At 40.8% G+C, this 21,662-nt stretch overlaps 1 protein-coding gene across 2 annotated transcripts in view; it reads right to left on the bottom strand.

The window, feature by feature from the left end:
- Positions 1-1,289: 1,289 nt before the first annotated feature.
- LOC115213002 (UNC93-like protein) overlaps positions 1,290-21,662 on the bottom strand; it is a 77,361-nt gene continuing 56,988 nt past the window's right edge. For both annotated transcript variants that reach the window (XM_036503708.1, XM_029781898.2), the window contains exons 5-7: positions 15,861-15,996; positions 3,105-3,236; positions 1,290-1,886 (exon numbers count right to left, since the gene is read on the bottom strand). In XM_036503708.1, the coding sequence (XP_036359601.1) occupies positions 1,690-1,886; positions 3,105-3,236; positions 15,861-15,996 (465 nt within the window). In that variant the 3' untranslated portion in view covers positions 1,290-1,689. The remainder of the gene's footprint in view (positions 1,887-3,104; positions 3,237-15,860; positions 15,997-21,662) is intronic.

Genomic DNA, 21,662 nt, shown 5'->3' with positions numbered 1-21,662 from the left:
CCAACCCATGCTACCATGGAAAACGGACGTTAAACGATGATGATGATTATTATTATTTATATATATGGGTGTGTTTGCGAATGTGTGTGTATGCACATGTGTGCGTGTGTATGAGTGTATAACTCTAAAAATGTATATTTATATAGAAAGATAAGGGAAATTGAGGTAGAGAAAACTATATACATGTTTCTGCTCTCTGTGTTCAAAGTTCAAATCCCATATAGTTCAGCTGTTCTTTTTACCTTTGCAGCCGATAAGAAAAAATAATACTAATCCAGTGCGGTGGATTAGCGGAATGTTTATATGTCCGACGTGATGCCTTGCGGTTCCGTCTCACAATGTGCGTTCTGAGTTCAAAATACAAGGCCTTTGTGGGCCTTCTGGGCCCGGTTTCAACGGTGATAAGCTTGGGAAACCCTTTAGTTAATATCAAAGTATTTCAGTTGATCATATTCCATGCCAGCCACCAACTAAAAGGAGAGCCTGGAAAGAGATTTCCAGTTTTGTATACTCAAAAGTGTAACATACACTACATACATTCATACACACACACACACACACACAACACACACACACAATATACATATATATATATATACATACATGCATAGCACATTCATACATACATACATACATACATACATACATACATACATACATACATACATACATACATTCATACATACATACATACATACATACATACATACATACATGCATGCATGCATACAAACATGCATACGCACGTATGTACGTACATATATACATAGGCACAAACATATTTACGCGCATACACGGGCAAACACACACACACGCACACGCATAAGTAGGGTGGACCCAAGCGTCATCAATGAAACTGAGTAGACGGAAACTGTATGGAAGCCTGTCAAATGGACTGTGCTGAAATTTAAAGGTCCAGTCTTGCCATATACCGTGGCACACTGATTTGGCCAAAGGATTATGTTGAAGGTACATAAGTATGAGGGATACTCAGCCACTTTCTCGTTATTTTGACTAGAAGACAGTTCAGTGGATTGAACAAAATGTTCATAATGAAAACCGACAGAAACTCCAAAACACTCACATATATGTACATAAATACACGCGCACACACACACACACACATATATGTATATATATACATGCATACATACACTACACATATATAATTATTCATATATATATATATGTATATATATATATATATACATATATTATATGTATATATATATGTATATTATATATATATATATATAGATATATATATATATACATATATATATATACACTCATATACAATGCATATATATGTTTAATGCAATAGTAATAACGTATTATATACAATATCTTATACGCTACATCCTCTCTCCCGCACATATACATACATACCTTTGTCTGGATGTTTGTGTGACATATAGAAGGAAAGATAGGCCGTCAAGAAAGACACAAACAGCTGATATATAAATATCTAGCCGGATACAATAGACAGACACACAGATAGATAGATAGATAGATAGATAGATAGATAGATAGATAGATAGATAGATAGATAGATAGATAGATAGATAGATAGATAGATAGATAGATAGATAGACAGACACGGATAGGCAGGCATTTAGACACACATACAGATAGTTACACAATCAGACATAAAATGTGAAATAGAGAAAGTCGCCATGGTAGATGGTGTCAGGTCTTTTTGAATTTCTGAAGAACCAAATATGCAATGTATGCCGTTATACAGGCTGCAGCATTCAAATAGATCTTCTCCACCATACATAGCTGGTGTGCGTATGAATAACCAGTCATCATGGCCACTGCGATGACGAGCTGGAAGTTAGAATAGGCCGCCTCTAGATTTTCAGAGAACAGAATGCCCGGTAGACCTGTGGAGGGAAAAAAATTATAAGGTATAATATATCTGCTAAAAAAAAAGCATAACATCAACTAAGGAAACAAGAACTAATATAAAAAGCGGTAAAATATCTGTAAAAACGACTCCCAAAATGCCTGGTAATGCGTCTGGCGAAAAAACAACAGGAGTAAAATATGTTGGACATTTGTCGAAACAGCTGTAGGCCACTAGTACAGCAAATGATGAAATTCTTCTAAAGCAGCCGCTAAAATATTGATTTCAAAGTTTGGCAGAAGGCCAGCAATTTCAGGGGAAGGGATGAGTCGAATACATCGACCCCAGTACTCAACTGGTACTTATTTTATCGATCCAGAAAAGATGAAAGGCAACGTCGACCTAGGCAGAATTTGAACTCTGAATGTAAAGACGAACTAAGTATTTTGCCCGGCGTATTAACGGTTCTGCCAGCTCACCGCATTGCTGCCGGTAAAATATTGAATGTATTTGATATGGTTGGCATAATACATTGTAAAACAACTGATTCAACATCTAGGGTAATTGTTTGGTAAAGAATATTTGGTAAAACTGATAGAACATCGGGTGAAGTATCTGATATAATTGGGAAAATATTCGATAAATTGTCTGGTAAAACAGGTAGTGGTAGAATAACTAGCACATCATTTACCTGGTTTGCAACCGAGTGCTTTCGGGTTTAGTCTTATTGCGTTGCATCTTGGGAAAGTGTCTTCTGTTATAGTCCCAGGCCGAGCAATGCATCGTGAGTTAAATTTTATTGATAGGGACTTTGTGGCAGTAGCACTGCGGTCACTTCGACACCTGACATGTTGTACATCATGCATCTATTTAGGCAACGGGATTTGACAGATTGAGCTAATGTACAGTTCTAGTGAAGGATTGGATCTGAAGTCTTCGAATTAGTTTTCGCCTTTCTGGTTTTGAGAAGGCTAATTTCTCAAGATTGGTATTTAGGCAGTGTATTACATATCCCAGTGTCCTAATAATTACAGGTATAAGCATGAACGTGTAATCTGGACAGAGTAACTGCAGATTTTTCAGCATAGGTGTTCCCTTTTTCATATATCTATACATGAATGTATGTATTTAGATATAAAGAGAATTGGGATAAAATAGAAAAGAAACCAAAGAAATCTAGTGTTATCATCTGTCAAAATGAAATTAGTAAGATTTAGAAGAAAGCACACTAGAAATATAAGAAATTGTTACTTACTGTTGGTGTACGTTGTCCAAAGACCTTCCGTAACACCCAGGAATCCACTTAATACGTATACTAAAACATCATTGAAAGATGTGATCTTCCAGAATCGCATCCAAAGGAGGAGAAGCAGGTTCAATACGGTAACTGTTGATCAAAAACAAAGAACATGATTTAGAAATATCATAATTTATAAACATGTTTTTAATATACTTTTATTGTTTCTTGAGAGGGTTATAAACCAATAATAATACACGAAAAGGATCGATTTTCCTTCTTTATTGCAATAGATGTCCAAAGAACTAATTAATCGATTGTTTGTTTGATGTGCTAGTTAAACAATCAACCGTTGATTGTAGGGCAAAGATTTTTCGTCGCCATTTTCAACCATTTCAGCGATTTGGTGACTTCCCCTCTCGTTCCAAGGGTCTGAAAGGTCTGTTTTTATATAACAAGGACTGCTTTTTTTATATATAACATGCGTATATTAAAGTTTAGGGTCAGTGCTACGTAACGTGGTTTACACGCACAAGAAATGGGGAGGTGAGTTACTTCAGATTGTTGTGTAATTAAGTAATAATTGAATAAAACATCCAATAAAATTTAATAAAAACGTCTTTTGAAAAGATGTATATTGAGGCATACATACATACATACATACATACATACATACATACATACATACATACATACATACATACATACATACACATTATTACCAACTGCGAGAGATTGTCTTCTAGATAACTTCACATGAAGCATAATGCGGTGGTCAGAACCGCCTGGAACGAGATAACAAAAAAGAAAATGCCTACGGACGAAGTGGACTTTATTCAGACTCAAAGGTCAAAAGAATGTGGTGGAGAACTTAAAAATTAAAATGGCCAGCAAGTTAAAACACAATCGGTCGGATCTTGTCGTGTGGGACCACAAAAAAATAATAAAAGATATGTTCTGTCGTGGAAATCAGCTGTCATCTGGACGCCAATGTGGGTAGAAAAATACAAGAGAAGGAAGACAACTATGGACCATCAATAAGGAGTTTACAAATCCAGCACCTAAGCCAACCCGCCTGGAGCTAAGTATGGCTGAACTTGGGTTCTTGGAAAGAGGACGCAAATCCTTAATTCCTGGACCGGAAGGTGCGCTGTGTTTTTGAGCAAATCTCTTTATCTCACGTTGTACTGCAGTCACTTCGACACCTGACGTGTGGTACATCATGCATCTATTTAGGCAACGGAGATTTGACGGATTGAGCTAATGTACAGCACACGCATTTGATCATATTAAGTAATCATTTGTGCAGGTCATACAGTAAAAACTGATCACTCATATATCGTCTTCCACAGAAGATTTCATTATATAATATATAAGTTCAGCAAAATTTAGATTCAAATGAATATGGTACTTAATTTAGATGCACCAGAATTTTGTATGGTGTTATTATTCATAAAAAATCCGTGTGGTGATTATAATCAAAATAAGCAACAAGAATACTCCCGGTAATTTGGTACGATCGTTTCGTACTACATCATTTTATTAAATGTTGTAAGTATTACAACAGATTTAAGATGCTGAGTACTCATCAGCCAATATAGAGGTTTTCCATTAATACAAAATTTTCAAATTTGATTTGAAAATTTTGTAAATGATGTAGTATGAAACGATCGTACCAAATTACCGGAGTCATTCTTGTTGCTTATTTTGAGTATATATATATATATACTATATAAAAGGTTGTTCTCAAGAAAATTCAGCAAACACCAGAACGTAAGCGAGCAAGACAAATGAAAATATACAAAATATAAAGTTTAATCACAAATCCATATGGGGTCTACCTCTAGCATAATGGATGTCCACTTAGTGGTCATCCCTCTTATATGTATGTAATATAAGTTTTCTGAATCATCAGAATTTTTTCAATATGCTAGGCCGCTGGTTTTAAATTGATATTAATCAAATTAATATCAATTTTTTCACCCTTATTATTTAAATTATATATATATTATATATATATATATAATTTTAATAATAATATTACCTTTGAAGGCTTTTATTCCCATGCTGGCCACTTGATAAGATCGATATTTAAATTAACTATCTTATCCTTATTTATATAAATTTATATATACACACACACCACACACACACACTCACATACACACACAAATACACACACACATGCGCACACACAAATACACACACATACATGCGCGCACACACACACACACACACACACACACACACACACACCACGCACACATCAATATCTTACACCAGTCTGCAAAAAATTTGCATATTTGAATGTGATGGTGATTTTCTGGCACTAGTTCCAAATATGACATCAGTTTTCGCTCAACACGTGAACTTCAGTCGCTAAGTAACAAAGATCAGAATTGCGAAATTACTTTACTTTTTTTATTTATTGTTTTCTTTCCTTTTGGGAGAAAGGGGGCACTTTACGAAAATTAACGATCGTATCAGCTCTTTGAATCAAATCATCTAAAACTAAATGAAAATCATCAAGACTTAAAAATGCCATTTAATTTCCTATAAAACCGATATCACCCAGGCATTTAGTTGCTATGCTACAGGGAAATTATTAGAAAACAAAGATGTAAAACAATAAGGAAATAACTGTTTATAATTTTGGCTCGTGACCAGTAATTTTGAGGGAAGGGGCCAAGTCGGTTATATCGACTCAGTACTTGACTGATATTTAATTTTATTGCCACGAAAGAGTGAAAGGCAAAGTTCACATTTGACCTTGGTAGCATTTGGGTTCAGGTTGTAAAGAGTCGAAGAAAATGCTGCTAAGTGTTTTGTTCGACACACTAACGATTCTACCAGTTCGCTGCCTTGGACCACCAATAAGGAGTTTACAAAGAAGAGGAGACGAAGAGAAGGAAGAAAAGTAGGAAGAAGAGGAAGATAAAGAGGCAGAAGAGGAAGAAGAGGAGGAGGAAGGGGAAGAAGGGGGAGGAAGAGGAAGAGGCAGAAGTAGAAGAGGAAGGAGAGGCAGAAGTGGAAGAGGAAGAATTACAATTACTTCTAATTCAGGCATAAGGGCAGCCGTTTTGAAGAGAGGAAGGAGGGAAGTGGATTGCACCGACACAGTGCTCAGCTGGTACTTCTTTCATCGACCTCTGAAATGAATGAAAAAACTAAGTTTCCCTCGGCTGCATTTAAACTGAGAAGACAGAGAACCGGACTAAAATCCTGCTAAAGCATTTCCTCCTCTGTGCTGACGACTCTACCAACTCACTACCTGGAAATAAGCTAGTAATGAGTACAGATACCAATAAAACCACGAGGCATGCAGTACATTGTCATGCTAGAAAGCATTTTCTAAATTAAGTCCCTAAACAGAGACATTTATATAGTATTAGTTGGAAAGCAGATAGAATATCAATTGATGGTTGCTGTTAGCTGAATAAGATTGTAAAGCAAGGGAATTCCTTGATATGAAGGCTTCTATCAATGAGTCGGTAATGCATTTGCTTCGGTTGTGTTTGGCTTACCGGGTATATTGGAAAAGAAGGCAATGAAACCATGAAGGCGTTTGTATAAAAGATGAGATACTTCAAACACAGTTTGGATGGTATGTGGAAATTTGGAAATGATTTGTGTACTGCATGCTTGGTTAATAATGTGATTAGATTAGATGAGAGATAGAGAGAGGAGAGAGAGAGAGAGAGAGAAGGGAAATGGAGACACAGATAGGGAGAGAGAAAGACAGACGGTTAGACTGAGGAGAGAAATGGAAACAGACAGGATGAGAGAGGGTGGGAGGGAGAGTTAGAGATGACTAGTGCATGAGCGAAGGGTGAATAGGTGTGTGAAAAGAGATGTAGAGAGTAAAAAAAAGGATCGAGAGAAGAAGAAGAAGAAGAGAAGAAGAAGAAGAAGGGGAGAGGAGGAGAAGAAGAAGAAAAGAAGAAGAAGAAGAAGAAGAAAAGAAGAAGGAAGGAGGAGGAGGAGAAGAAGAAGAAGAAGAAGAGAAGAAAAGAAGAGAAGAAGAAGAAGAGAGAGACGTAATAGTGAGCAGTGCTATATTGTGGCGGGTGGAATGGAATACTTAGTTCCATTAGCAAATTCCATCCGTTTCATATTGATGCTGATCTGTTTAAGGGACAGTTAAAAGATATCATCGAAAGAGAGAGAAAGGAATCGCTGAAAAGAAAAGACTCCCATGTTGAAAAGTAGCACAGTATGAACATGCATATACGTCTATGCGGTTAAGAAGCACACTTTTCAACCACACAGTCACCAGTTCAGTCCTACTGCGGGTTCGAATCTCAGACCGGGTGATGTGTGTGTTTATGAGCGAAACACCTAAGCTCCACGCGGCTCCTGCAGAAGGTAATGGCGAACTTCTGCTGACTGTTTCGCCACAACTTTCTCTCACTCTTTCCTCCTGCATCTTGCAGCTCACCTGCGACGGACCGGCGTCCAGTCCAGGTGGGGAGCCTATACGCCAAGGAAACCGGTAAAACGGCCCTTATGAGCCAGGCGTGGCTCGAGAAGGAACAAACAAACAAACAAATCGCTTATAATATGCAGGACATATTTAAACATATTTAAACCTGTTGTTGGAGATGTTGGTCGTAGCGGTCAGATTGTGGTTTCGATTCCTGCAAGGGGCAGCGCGTAGGGTTCTTAAGCAAAACGCTTTATTTCACGTTACCGCAGACCTCAGTGTTCAACTGACACTTATTTTATCGACTCTGAAATCGACTCTAACAATTCTATGAGTTCGTCACCTTCAAGAAATCTGCAATTGTGGTTTCAAAATTTGGCACTGGGATCAGCAGGTTTTGAGGGAAAGGAAAGTCGATTGCATCGACCCCAGTGCTTATTTTATGGACCCCGACAAAATGAAAGGCAAAGTCATCTTCGGCGGAATTTGAACTCAGAACGTAACTTCAGAGAAATCTGTAATAATCCTTTCTACTTTAAGCACGAAGTCTGAAATTTAGGGGATAGGGCTAATCGATTAGATCGAACCCAATGTTCGACTGGTACTTAATTTATCAACACCAAAAGTATGAAAGGTGAAGTCAACCTCGGCAGAATTTGAACTCAGAACGTAAAGACAGACGAAATAATGCTAAGCATTTCGCCCGGCGTGCTAACGTTTCTTATTTCTTTACTACCCACAAGGGGCTACACACAGAGGGGGCAAACAAGGAAAGACAAATGGATTAAGTCAATTATATCGACCCCAGTGCGTGATTGGTACTTATTTAATCGACCCCGAAAGAATGAACGGCAAAGTCGACCTCGACGGAATTTGAACTCAGAACGTAGCGACAGACGAAATACCTATTTCTTTACTACCCACGAGGGGCTAAACACAGAGGGGGCAAACAAGGACAGACAAACGGATTAAGTCGATTACATCGACCCCAGTGTTTAACTGGTACTTATTTAATCGACCCCGAAAGGATGAAAGGTAAAGTCGACCTCGGCGGAATTTGAACTCAGAACGTAACGGCAGACGAAATACCGCTAAGAATTTCGCCCAGCGCGCTAACGTTTCTGCCAGCTCGCCGCCTTACCTTATCTACACTAGGTACAAGGCCCGAAATTTTGGGGGAGCGTTCAGTCGATTAGATCGATCCCAGAACGCAACAGGTACTTAATGTATCGACTCCGAAAAGGAACTGTGTATTGTAAATATGATGGTAAACTGTTGTTGGTGCCTAATAAGATAAAAGAAGAGAGTTGTTATGTTCGACAGACCAAGAAAAGAAAGCGACTCCCTTAAACAGTGCATTTGCAAAACCAGCCTTGCTTTATTCTTCGTCGATATTTTCAGATTTTGATTTGATGTGAAACAGATGGAATTTGGTGGCTGGCCGATGCCTTTCTGACCAAAACATAATGTTGCTTACTATTAACTCTTTCTTTCTTTCTCTCGCTCTCTCTCTCTCTCTCTCTCTTTCTCTCTCTCTCTCTCCATCTCTCTCTCACTTTTTCTTTTTTATCTCTGTCCCCCCCTCTCTCTCTCTCTCTCTACATTTATTACTCTATCGTTTCCCTCATGCACTTGTCTTCCCTTTGTTTCTCCTATCTTCCTTGTCACTATTTGTCTCTTTAGTCTCTCCCCTTTCCTTTTCTCTATCTTTTATTCTCCCTTCCCCATTTTCCTTCTCTCTCTCTCTCCATCTCTCTCTCACTTTTTCTTTTTATCCCTGTCTCTCCCCCTCTCTCTCTCTCTCGCTCTCCTCTCTCTCTCTCTCTCTCTCTCTCTCTCTCTCTCTCTTATCGGTCGTGCTATTCTTTGCTCCGCAGTGAAAGTTTGTTTTTGTGCTGAAAAGTTTGAAAATTTGCTGTTTTGGTCGTCGAGGCCACTTCAATTCTGCTGTTGCAGCAGAGTTCTGCTGTTCTTTCCCCCTTGTTTCAAGGGGGAAGTGACGAAAAGACATGAATTTGCAACCAGTCTCCTCCGAGTCGGAGGAAAACGTTGAAAATTTGTTTGAAGGCATGAAGGCGAAAATGCGGGAGGAGGAAGGTAGAAGTAAAGAGACGTCTCACGCGAGCGTTACAAAAGCAGACGACAATATGTCTGGCGAAGCTAGTAAACGACAAGAAAAGGCAAAAATAAATTTTGCGAGTGCAGCAACTCGCCCCTGTGAAAACATCGTTATTAACAAAGAAGGATTAAAGAAGTACCAAGTTTACTAAAAAAAGAAGGTGATAATGTGAAGTTGTTCCCTCCCAGTGAATTAATTTACGCGACGGAGAGAAAAACTGTAATTTACAAGACTTAATGTCAAAAATAAGAAAATTGACTTCGTACAGAGAGAAGCCATTGAAAAATGTTTGAGGCCGATCGGCAACAAACAATTATATAACAAGGGGTAGTCGCTTCGGCACGGTAGAGGTGCGTTTCCCTAGCGAAGAAATAGCTAGGGAACATTCAACAAGAACGTTGAAGTCGGAAGAGGTAGTTCTTTTACCATTTTATTTAGGAATGAGAACTAGTAGAATAACGGTTACGGACATTCCGCCCGAAATAGATGTGGACTTCATAACAGCAGCGATTCTCTTAGGCAAAGAGGAAGAAATTGCCATTCTTCAGTCTAAAAGATATCGCCCTACAACCTGGTATGGACAGGACTTAGAGCTTGTGATCCAAGCGAACCCCTCGGACTTGGAAAAATTGCCAAGCTCCCTCACCATTGGATACCACCTTGATGGTAATAGTCGAGGGAAGAAAACCGAGATGCTATAAATGTGGCAAGAAAGGCCACATACGGTCGAGCTGCAAGAAGACACAGCGAAAGAAAATACTACAGAGGCAAGCACGACGCCGAAAACAACTTCACCGCTAGAAATAGCAGCCACGTCGCGCACCCCAATTGCCGAAATCAGCCGACAACGGGAGAAAACAACGACAACAACGATGACAACAACATCAACAACATCCAGGAGTGGGTCAACGTGGAAGCTTCAAAAAGAAGACGGAAACGGAAAAATCCACCCTCTTCGGTACACAGGACTATACTCTGACACAGACAAGCACACCCACACCCACAAATACAGTCGCAAACACACACGTAGCCAAAAAAACACACACCACTGGAAAAAGCACACACAACACTCACACACCTACCACAAGCACGCACACACCTACAGACACCCACGCTTCTACAAGCACACACACACCCACAAACCACACACACACACAGCACATCCCCTCCCAAAAAAAAGAAACACCTTCACGGCGATAAATAAAAACAATAACCCATTAAGGGAAAAAATTAATTTACTGAAATCGGCGAAAAAATATATCGCAACAGATATAAATAGTATTATATCCGAAAATGTAGAATTTTATACGATAGATAACGAGGATTATTTTGAAATTAAAAAATCTTTTGCGGAGGATGTAGGCCCGTTACAGATGAACTATTCAAGCCATCTGTACAAGCAATTCGCAAAAACTGACCTCGCAAACACAACACTCACAGACAGAAAAGATGAGGGTGAAACTACACCCTCTCTTCCGTTAAAACAGTAAGTTTTAAACATTCAACTAATTTTCACATTCTCGTTTAAACTCGGTTGTATAAATATTCGCGGCCTGGGTCGTATTGGAAGCAAGGCTACCTCCTTAACGACCTTAGGTCGCATCGTTTGGATGTAGTGGTAATTACCGAATCCAGACTGAGTGGGCTGCAGGCTTTTTCGCCCCTTCTAAACGGCTACGAGAAATACATTTCTCCCTGTCGACCTGGAGGGGGAGGAGGAGTGGCAGTGCTGGTCAGGAAAAACCTGGATTTAGAGATTAGAACTGTCTTTATAGATCCGGAAGGCAGGTTGGTCGTTTTGGATGTGACGCACAGCAGTGGTAAAGTGTTCAGCTGGTCGCTGTCTATGCTCCCTGCGAAGGAAAAGCCGGGCAGAAAGAGTATTTCAAAAGCCTAGAGAATTTTCTTGCACGTCGAACACGTTAGTATTGCTAGGTGACTTCAACATAATTTGCGATGCAAGTGTAGATTATGTTGGCTCAAGAAAGAATACGAGGGGATTACCTCACCTCAACGATATGCTAAGTCATTTCGAATTGGCAGATAGATTCAGACTGGACCATCCAGACATTCCAGAGTGGACCTGGCAAGAAACGACGGGTCGTCCAGATCTTATATCGATAGAATCATAACTAGAAGGAAAGATAAGAAAATACTAGCTGTTCACAACACCATATCGTCAGCTACAGCGATCACAAATTAGTGACCTGTACGCTCGACATAGATAGCATGTGTAGACGAGGTACCGGCTACTGGAAGCTAAACAAGTCACTATTGGACTGTGAAGCCTACAGGAATCGGATTAAACAATTAGTAATGAGGGCGTTAACCGGATCCATTATCAACAATAAATGGTGGTACGCCCTGAAAAGAGCCATCAGATTTGAGTCAATTAGGTTTAGCAAAGAACTAGCTAGTGCTAGAAACAAAGTAGAAAAGGAACTAGTTAAGGCTACAGAGGAGGCAATGAGGTCAGGCTGTGCATCGAAAGTGTTAGCAGCGAGGTTAGCACTAGACCAACATCTCCAAGCTAAACATGAAGGGTGCATTATTAGGGCTAAGATCCGTGCAATGAGACAGGAAGGGATCAACGCAGCCGGATGGGCCCGGGTGGTAGAGGACCAGCGTGGCAACAACTCAACCATTCGATCCTTGACTGGCCCAAATGGTCGATTAGTAAACGAACCCGAGGAGATGTGCAAGGTGTTTCATGATCATTTCGCCCAGCTATTCGGGAGGAGCGGCGAGCTGGAGCGCGGGGAGAAGCTCGCAGACTTCCTAGCCGGTTCGCCGCGTCTATCGGGGCCGGACGCGGAATCTTGTGAGGCGCCGATCACAGCCAAAGAAGTCGAGGATATGTTGGCAGAATGCGGCGGGGACAAATCGCCGGGACTCGATGGTCTGCCTTACGAACTCTATAGTAGCATGCCAGACTTGTTTGGGCACCTACTTGCATGCGTGTACACCAACTGGCAGCAGAACGGGAGAATTCCTAAGTCTGTGAGCCGAGGGGTGGTAGCGTTGTTAAGAAAGGACCCAAACAAGGGGGATTTAATTGATAATTTCCGGCCTATCACTCTGCTTAACGCAGAGTTGAAGATCTTGGCCAAGGTCTTAGCAAAAGGTTGGCGAGGGTCGTGGGTGAACTTGTTGGCGAGGCGCAAACTTGCGCCATCCCTGGAAGGACCATCCACGACAATCTCCACTTTCTACGCTATGCCTTAGAAAGGGTAAATAGGATTCCTGGCAAGGGTGGGCTATGGTCCACTTGGACCAATCGAAAGCGTTTGATAGGGTGACCATCAGTATCTGGCGGCGGTCCTCGCGGCGGCTGGCTTCGGCCCGACCTTCCGCGGATGGATCATCGCTTTATACAGCAACATCGAATCGGTAGTTCGGGTAAATGGTTTCCTTTCGGAGCCGTTCAGCATTGAATGTTCGGTACGTCAAGGGTGTCCTCTCTCCCCGCTTCTCTACGTTTTGGCCCTCGAGCCGTTGCTGAGGAGGTTGGAAACTATGAGAGGCACCCCGCAAGATCTAGGGTGCGGAAAGTCAGCTTCGGCGTATGCGGACGACATCACCGTCATCGTTTCCCGAGTCGAGCACCTACAGTGGGTGGGTGAGGCCTTAAGGGACTACGAAGCGGTGGCAGGAGCGAAAGTCAACCGGGATAAATCGGTCGGCTTGCAACTCGGCACCTGGAGGGGCAAGTCGATGTCTTCCGACAGCGTCGTAGGACGTTGGACGGAAGGACCGGTGAAAATGCTTGGGATCTGGTTAGGTCCAGATCTCCAGATAGAGAAGAATTGGAGCGAGGTGGCGAGAAAGGTGGCTCTCCTAACTCAGACATGGTCTGAACGGAATCTGTCCTTGAAAGGGAAGGCGGAGGTTGCAGAAGTGTTTATCGCCTCTGTAATCACTTACCGCCTAACCGTAGTGCCTTGCCCCGAATCGTGGCTGAACAAACTGGAACGCATGCTCTTTCGCTTTTTGTGGAGGGGCAGCAGACCTCTTGTAAGGCGCTCTATTTGCTGCCAAAAGCCGCTGAACGGTGGGTTAGGGATGCCGTGGCTAAAAATGCGCAGACATGCGCTCAGGCTTAGGCACCTCTGGATTTACCTGGACGGTGAGCAGGTGTGGTCTCCGTTTGTGAAGCTGTTATTTCCACAGTTCACATCGTTTAACGAACAACTGAACCCATGGATCAAGTGTAGACCGAGGTTGGGCATGTGGCATGCAGAGTGCTATCAGGCACTCGTGCTTCTCTCCCAGTCGGGCAACGCCGGTGGCGGGGCTACTACCGCGTTCTTCTATAGAGGGTTAGTAGAGTTTAAGTGTGACGACGTCCTAGGAGAAACTCTGGGCTTCGACGAAAATCAACTGGCCAGCCTGTTCCAAAGAACATTCGGTCCGGGGCCTATGGATAATTACCAAAAGTCCCTGGCCTGGCAATGTTACAGAGGAGCTTTACCGGTTCGAGATAAGCTCTTTAGACATGGGTGTGCACCTTCGCCGGTTTGTGCAAGATGTAAGAGGGACAGTGAACTGTCCTGCACGCGATTGTGCAATGCCCCAAGGTGACTGAACTCTGGACTTATGTCGAACACCTGCTGTCGCATTCGAGAAGAGTACAACTGTCGAGCGAATCTGTAATTAAGATAGTTCCGCCGACCTTCAGCCTGTTTTCTTTCGGTAGTTGCTATGGCGAAAGAAGTAGTGTGGAAGACGAGAGTAAAAGGAATTGCAACAGGCATGTTTATCTCCAGTCTCGAGCTAATCGACTTTTTCGTTTTCCACATGAAACGGAAAATAAGGCTGGAGAAGAATGCCTGTTGCAAAGTGTGTTTCGTAAAAGATGGAAGTCTATAGCAAGTATGTTGCGAGTGAAAGAACCTATTTAATCGAGAATGTAAAAAAGGATAAAGCAAAGTCTTCAGTGTGAGTATGTGGTTTGTGGGGTCGACCGCGTCCTCCGCTTCATTTTTTGTTAATCACTCATTCTCATTTAATTGTATATATATTAATTGTTTGTTTATTCATGTTTCGTCTCATTCGATACCCTGACCCCAACGTTTGTTTTGTCCCCTCTTTTTCTCAACCTTATGGTGAATAAAGAAATACTCTCTCTCTCGCTCTCTCTCTCTCTCTCTACATTTATTACTCTATCGTTTCCCTCATGCACCTGTCTTCACTTTGTTTCTCCTATCTTCCTTGTCTCTCTTTGTCTCTTTCACTCTCTCCCCTTTCCTTTTCTCTATCTTTTATTCTCCCTTCCCCATTTACCTTCTCTCTCCCTCCCTCTCTTTCTCTCTCTCTCTCCGTTTATTACACTCTTCTTTACGCTTCACACGCCTTGTTTCCCTTTCCTCCACCCGCTCGTCTTCTCTCTCTCTCTCTCTCCCTCCCTCTGTCCTTCTTTCTCCTCTCTCCTCTTTCTCCCTTCCTCGCTCTTTCTCTCTCCATCTCTGCTTCTCTCTCGATAACTTCATTATTCTCTTTATCATCATCATCTCTCCTTAAATGCCTCATTCTTTCCCTCGCTCTTCTTTTTCCCCCAGATATACTCACACTCTTACATCATCTAAACACACATCCACACACACACACACACATAAATCTTATCCCCCTTTCCCCTCGCTCATTTGTCTTCTATTTCTTACCATTTCTCTTTTTCTCTTCCCTCACGCACATATCCCCACAAAACAGACAATATTTAAATAATATATGATAATGATATGCATGAGTGTATGCTTCTGTCTGTCTGTACGTGTCTATATATTTGGGATCTTTTCGGTTTGAACGGCAATTTTTTCTAGCGGTGTCATATGAAATTGCCACCCATAATTATGACCCTAGTATCGATCTATTGCATTTCAATCTGTTTTAGGGCTAGGGTTAGTTAGGGTTAGGGGTGGGGGGTAGGTATCTTCTTTTCTTCACAAATGTAAATAAAACCAATCTGTTTCTTAAACGAGGGACATATTCATACGGCACAGAATGTTGTTTACCTCAATGGACATCATTGATTGGTTGAAATTGCAAAAATTGAAAAAAGAAAAACAACAAATATCTTACAAACTATAGAATTTTCTCAATAAAGCCAAGAGAAAAAGATGTTTTATAACACATTCTACCAGTATACGAAGTTTAAAATTTTTTAGTTACCTAGAAATTATGTTAAAAACTGCCGTTCAAACCGAAAAGATCCTATATTTGAATATATACAACATACCTGTGGTGTATACCATTGTCCGATAGCGCATTGGCACCACATAGGTTGACATCAAAGAGGCCGCTGCGGCACACAGGCCGAAAGACGTCATTAAATATCCAAGTGCGTCGACTCCAAGAAAACAAGACATGAACGCCTGCAATAGAGACAGAAGACATACATAACATTACGGTTGATGATGAGGTTGTTGTTTAGACAGAGCAATCCAGACATGACCAAACTATATATAATTTTTAACCACCCACAAGGGGCTAAACACAGAAGGGACAAACAAGGATAGACAAACGGATTAAGTCGATTATATCGACCCCAGTGCGTAACTGGTACTTACTTTAATCGACCCCGAAAGGATGAACGGCAAAGTCGACCTCGACGGAATTTGAACTCAGAACGTAACGACAGACGAAATACTTATTTCTTTACTGCCCACAAGGGGTTACACATACAGGGGACAAACAAGGACAGACAAACGGGTTACGTCGATTATATCGACCCCAGTGCGCAAATGGTACTTATATTAATTGACCCAGAAAGGATGAAAGACTAAGTCGACCTCGGCAGAATTTGAACTCAGAACGTAACGGCAGACGAAATACCACTAAGCATTTCGCCTGGTGTGCAAACGTTTCTGCCAGCTCGCCGCCTTTGACCAACCTCTATTATTTGCAGTTAATACCCAGTACTACATAATACATAGTGCTTTTTTTTTTCTTTTCTTTTTTGTTTTTGTTTCTTGTTTCTTTTCTGAAGATAGTAAGTTGGTGATGCGGTTTGGATGAAAATTTGGGTGCTTTGTCTAGCAGGTCGAGTGACCAAATTCACATGTCCCCGTGTGTGTGTGTGTGAGTGTCTGTGTGTGTGTGTGTGAGTATACACGTGCGCGTGCATACACACACACTTATGAGGTTTTCCCGTCCTCATAAATATATATATGTATGCGTGTGTGTCTGTGGAGGGATGTATGTATATGCGTACATACACACACACACACACATACTCTTTTACTCTTTTCAGTTATTTGCTGCGGCCATGCTGGAGCACCGCCTTTAATCGAACAAATCGACTCCAGGACTTCTTTCAGTTTCTGTCAACCAAATTTACTCACAAGGCTTTGGTTGGCCCGAGGCTATAGCAGAAGACACTTACATAAGTCATTGTCTCTCTTGTTCATCGGCTACTTTGTGGCAATCTCCTGTTCCTGGATTGCAAACGCATAGCCTTCAAAGTGATGTAGTGGTCTTATGTCCAAGAGAGACTGCGCTTCGTGTCAATTCTACTGTCTTCCTCAAGCTTCCGGGCAACATACCCATGCAAGGTCTTTATTTTATATTTTTTGTATGCTAAGTGCTTTGCATCCAGGTCTTCTCTTGGTTTACGAAACAGATTTGGCTGCTATTTCTAGCAATATTTACTGACACATTGACACTCTCTCATTGGCTTGTGTAAAGGTTTCCATCACCCGTGACAACTATATCAGATTGAACATGCATCTCTGACATTTTGCTTATACGATATTTCAATAGACACTATCTAATGAATTAATTATTAATTAGTTAAATGCCATTTTGTATTACATGTTGATATAATTAGTTTCTTTTGTTGGGAGTGGGGTGTTTTTCCAACAAAGTATTGCCTAGTCACGTGATATAGCGTGTTGTTAAAATTGTAATGTCAGAAAGTGTCATGAATTAAATATTAATAATATAAAATGATGAATTCATGACGCCTAAATATTTCTTCTTTGTCATATTAGATCAGGCGAAGGCATTACCATGTCCGTAAGTTAACGTAGGATGTGTGAACTACCCAGGGATATTATTGTATATATAAATAAAAATTAGCTAAGAGAGACAACTGCATGACCAGTAGCTTGTATTTGAACAACATAGACAAATATAGGTATATCAAATATCATACAACATAAATCTTTGACTTATTAAAACTATATTCACTTCTAGATGTATCATAATTACTATATGATAATTAAGACTAACTCGACTTGAGAAGGGGAGATAATCTTAAGATTCAATATTTATCCAAAACTGACATACCTCGAAAGAAAGGGACAGGCTTATTGTCTGGAGAAAAAAGGACAGTCAGGGACATATGTTTCTAACTATGTATGTATGTATGGATGAATAGATGGATGGATGGATGGATGGATGGATGAGATAGTGTGTGTGTAATATAGGCGCAGGCGTGGCTGTGTCGTAACAAGTTTGTTTTCCAACCACATGTCTCGGGGTTTAGCCCCACTGCGCAGTACCTTGGCGAAATGTCTTCTACTATAGCTTCAGGCCAACCAAACCCTTGTGACGTAAACTGAAAGAAGCCTGTCGTATATGTGTGTATGTATGTTTCTCGCATTACCAACGCTTGAAAACTGGTGCTACTGTGTTTACGTCCCCGTAACTTGCAAAAGAGGCCGATAGAGTACCAGTACTTCTTAAAAGATAAGTACCGGCGTCGATACATTCGACTAAACATCTTCAAGGCAGTGCCCCAGCATGGCTGCAGTCTAATGACGGAAACATGTAAAAGATAACAGATAGATAGATAGATAGATAGATAGATAGATAGATAGATAGATAGATAGATGTATGTATGTATGTATGTATGTATGCATGCATGCATGCATGCATGCATGCATGCATGGATGTATCAGCAAGAGAATTGATCGCCCTTGACTCAGTAGCCAAAGGACTTAGACTTATACACAAAAATTAGAGCACATTTATAGCCTAGATAATATGCATAATTTTAACAAAAATGAGGTAAAAGAAATAACTCAGAGTGGCCAGTGGCATGTATTTAAATAACATAGACAAATACAGTTATATGAAATATAATACGACAAAAATTCTCGATTTATTAGAACTATATTAAAACTTAGCGTGTATATCATATTTATCAAATAGCAATTAAGATCAGTTCCACTTGAGAAGGGGAGATAACCTCACGATTCAAGAATTCTCCAAAGTTGAGATGCCATTAAGGAAAAGGACAAGTTTAGAATATTGGTCAGAAATATGTATTATACAGAAAGCCTGATTAGCCCCCATTGTGTCGGTACAGAATGAAAGCCAATTTAGCTGAATTCGCGACACTTTGTTAAAATCCGTAGTTTAATTCATAGTTTAATCCCCATATCAGCTCTGACCATACAGACCTATGGTCAAATACGTTCAGACTGTGGCCATTCCGTTTTCTTTTCAATCAATTACATTATTCAGTGCGTCTTTCGCTTCTTTCCTTTTTATTTGTTTTTTTTTGTTAACGCTAGAGGGTAATTTAAGGGTAATTTCATTGTTATTTCTAATATAGGCGCTTGCGTGACTGTATGGTTAAGACACTTGCTTCGCAGCCACATGGTTTCAGTCTCACTGCGTGACACCTTCAGCAAGTATCTTCGACTGTAGCACCGATCCAACCAATGTTTTGCGAGTGAAGTTGTTAGACGGAAACTGAACCGTGTTTCATGTGTGTGTGAATGTGTGTGTGTGTGTGTGTGAGTGAGTGGGTGTGTGCGTGTGTTTGTGTGTGTGTGTGTGTGTGTACTTGCGAGTGAATTTGTTAGACGGAAACTGAACCGTGTTTCTTGTATGTGTGTGTGTGTTTGTTTGTGAGTGTGTGTGTGTGTGTGTGTATGTGTTTGTGTGTGTGTGTGTGTGTATACTTGCGAGTGAATTTGTTAGACGGAAACTGAACCGTGTTTCTTGTATGTGTGTGTGTGTTTGTTTGTGAGTGTGTGTGTGTATGTGTGTGTGCGTATACTTGTGAGTGAAATTGTTAGACGGTAACTGAATCGCGTAGCATGTGTGTATGTATGAGTGTGCGTACGTGTGTGAGTGTGCGTACGTGTGTGAGCGTGGATGTGTGAGTGTGTATGTATGTGTTTATATATACTTGTGAGTGAAAATGTTTGACGGAAACTGAACCATGTTTCGTGTGTGTGTGTGTGTACTTGTGAGTGAAATTGTTAGACGGAAACTGAACCATGTTTCATATGTGTGTGTATGTATGTATGTATGTATGTACACACACACACACACACACACGCATATATATATATATGCTCCCTTCACCACTTGACAACTGGTGTGGGTTTGTTTATGTCCCCGTCATATAGCGGTTCAGTCAAAGTTTCTGATGGAATAAGTACAAAACGTTTTGTTTTTTAAAGATAAGTCTTGGGGTCGACATGTCCGATTAAACCCTTCCAGACAATGCCCTAGAAAGGCAGAAGAAAAAGCTCGACCACGAAGAAGTTTGCACATTACTTCGTGAGTTTCTTTCACAGATTTAAAACCATCGAATATATCGAACAGCATTCAACATGTATTTGTAAACTGATAAATTTATTTATTATTGTGGTGCATAAAAGTCGTTTTGTCTAAGAGATGCCATGATTTATTTAAATCTACTATACTACCTGTATTGGCACTTATTCTCAACCATCCCACTCTGTTTGCGCCATGTTTCCGATACGGTTTCGATTCCGAGGTTAGCGTTTAGCCGAGTCTTTACACAGAAGAATACTTTGTATGTATGTATGTATGTATGTATGTATGTATGTATGTATGTATGTATGTATGTATGTATATGTATATATGTATGTATGTATGTATGCATACATGTGTATATGTGTGTGTATGTATGTAAGTATGTGTGTATATATGTATGTCAGGTCACTTTCGAGTGCTACTGGTAACATGTAACCCAGTACAACCTGTTGCATGGTCAGGTCGTCGGCGACTAAACCCCACCAAGCTTGCTTGGTGAGGAGGGTGTTTATTGGACACCCTGCGGGATGAAAAACAAAACCCGTCAAAAGGGCGGAGGAACTCTTGAGAGTCAACAGCCATCCAATAAATGTCTTAAGGCTGTATCATGCGCGGGGACATAGAAATAATCGGACTGAATACCCGATCGCGCGGTTAAACCATTGGGAGTGAAGGACTCCTAGCCTTTGTTAGGGCATCCTACTAGGAGAAGGTAACTCAGGAAACTGGGATAACTCCGACATAAAATCTGCGGCTCAGTTGTTACCGATGATGTTGACTTGTTCTTCTTTTCGGATTATGACTGCTGTTGTTTAGTGAGTGGGATTGACTCAGTGCACAGCCTTTCCTCACTTAAAAAAAATCTTCTTGCACAAGCATTGCACAATAACAACATTGGTTAAGCTTCGTGCAATGGCCATACTCGATAACGAGGGGGCAGCCACCATATATGTATGTATGTCTGTACGTATGTTTGAGTCTGTGTATGTGTGTATGTATAGAGAGGGATTCGCACTTGCATTAGTACGTGCTTGCGTGAGTGTGTGTGTGTGTGTGTGTGTGTATTCGTGTGTGTGTGTATTCGTGCGTGCTTGTATGTGTGTAATTCTTTCTACTACATGTACAAAGGCTAAAATTTTAGAGGAGGAACCCGGTCGATCACATCAATTTCAATGTTCGACTTGTACTTTATTCTGTCAACCCTGAATGGATAAAACACAAAGTTAGCCTCTGCAGAATTTGAACCTACAACGTAGTATTTCTCCCGGCGCGCTAACGATTCTGCCAGATCGCCGCCCTTGGTGTCTGTGTGCCTAATTGTATAAATTCGTCAATATACATCAGCGAAGAATGTACACATTGGCGAGAAAGCCACGTCGCTAGTACTTAACGAACGAAGACCTTGCAATATTTGTTCTCCGACGAGCTACAGACACTCCCTTCTGTCAGAAATGGAGTAAACCAGTGATAGCCATGTTATAAACCTGTAATCAACGATCACCCATCAGAATTCAATAAA

Source organism: Octopus sinensis, linkage group LG6, assembly GCF_006345805.1.
Source record: "Octopus sinensis linkage group LG6, ASM634580v1, whole genome shotgun sequence".
NCBI classification, from domain to species: Eukaryota; Metazoa; Mollusca; class Cephalopoda; order Octopoda; family Octopodidae; genus Octopus; species Octopus sinensis.
This window is presented reverse-complemented; position numbering and strand designations above follow the sequence as displayed.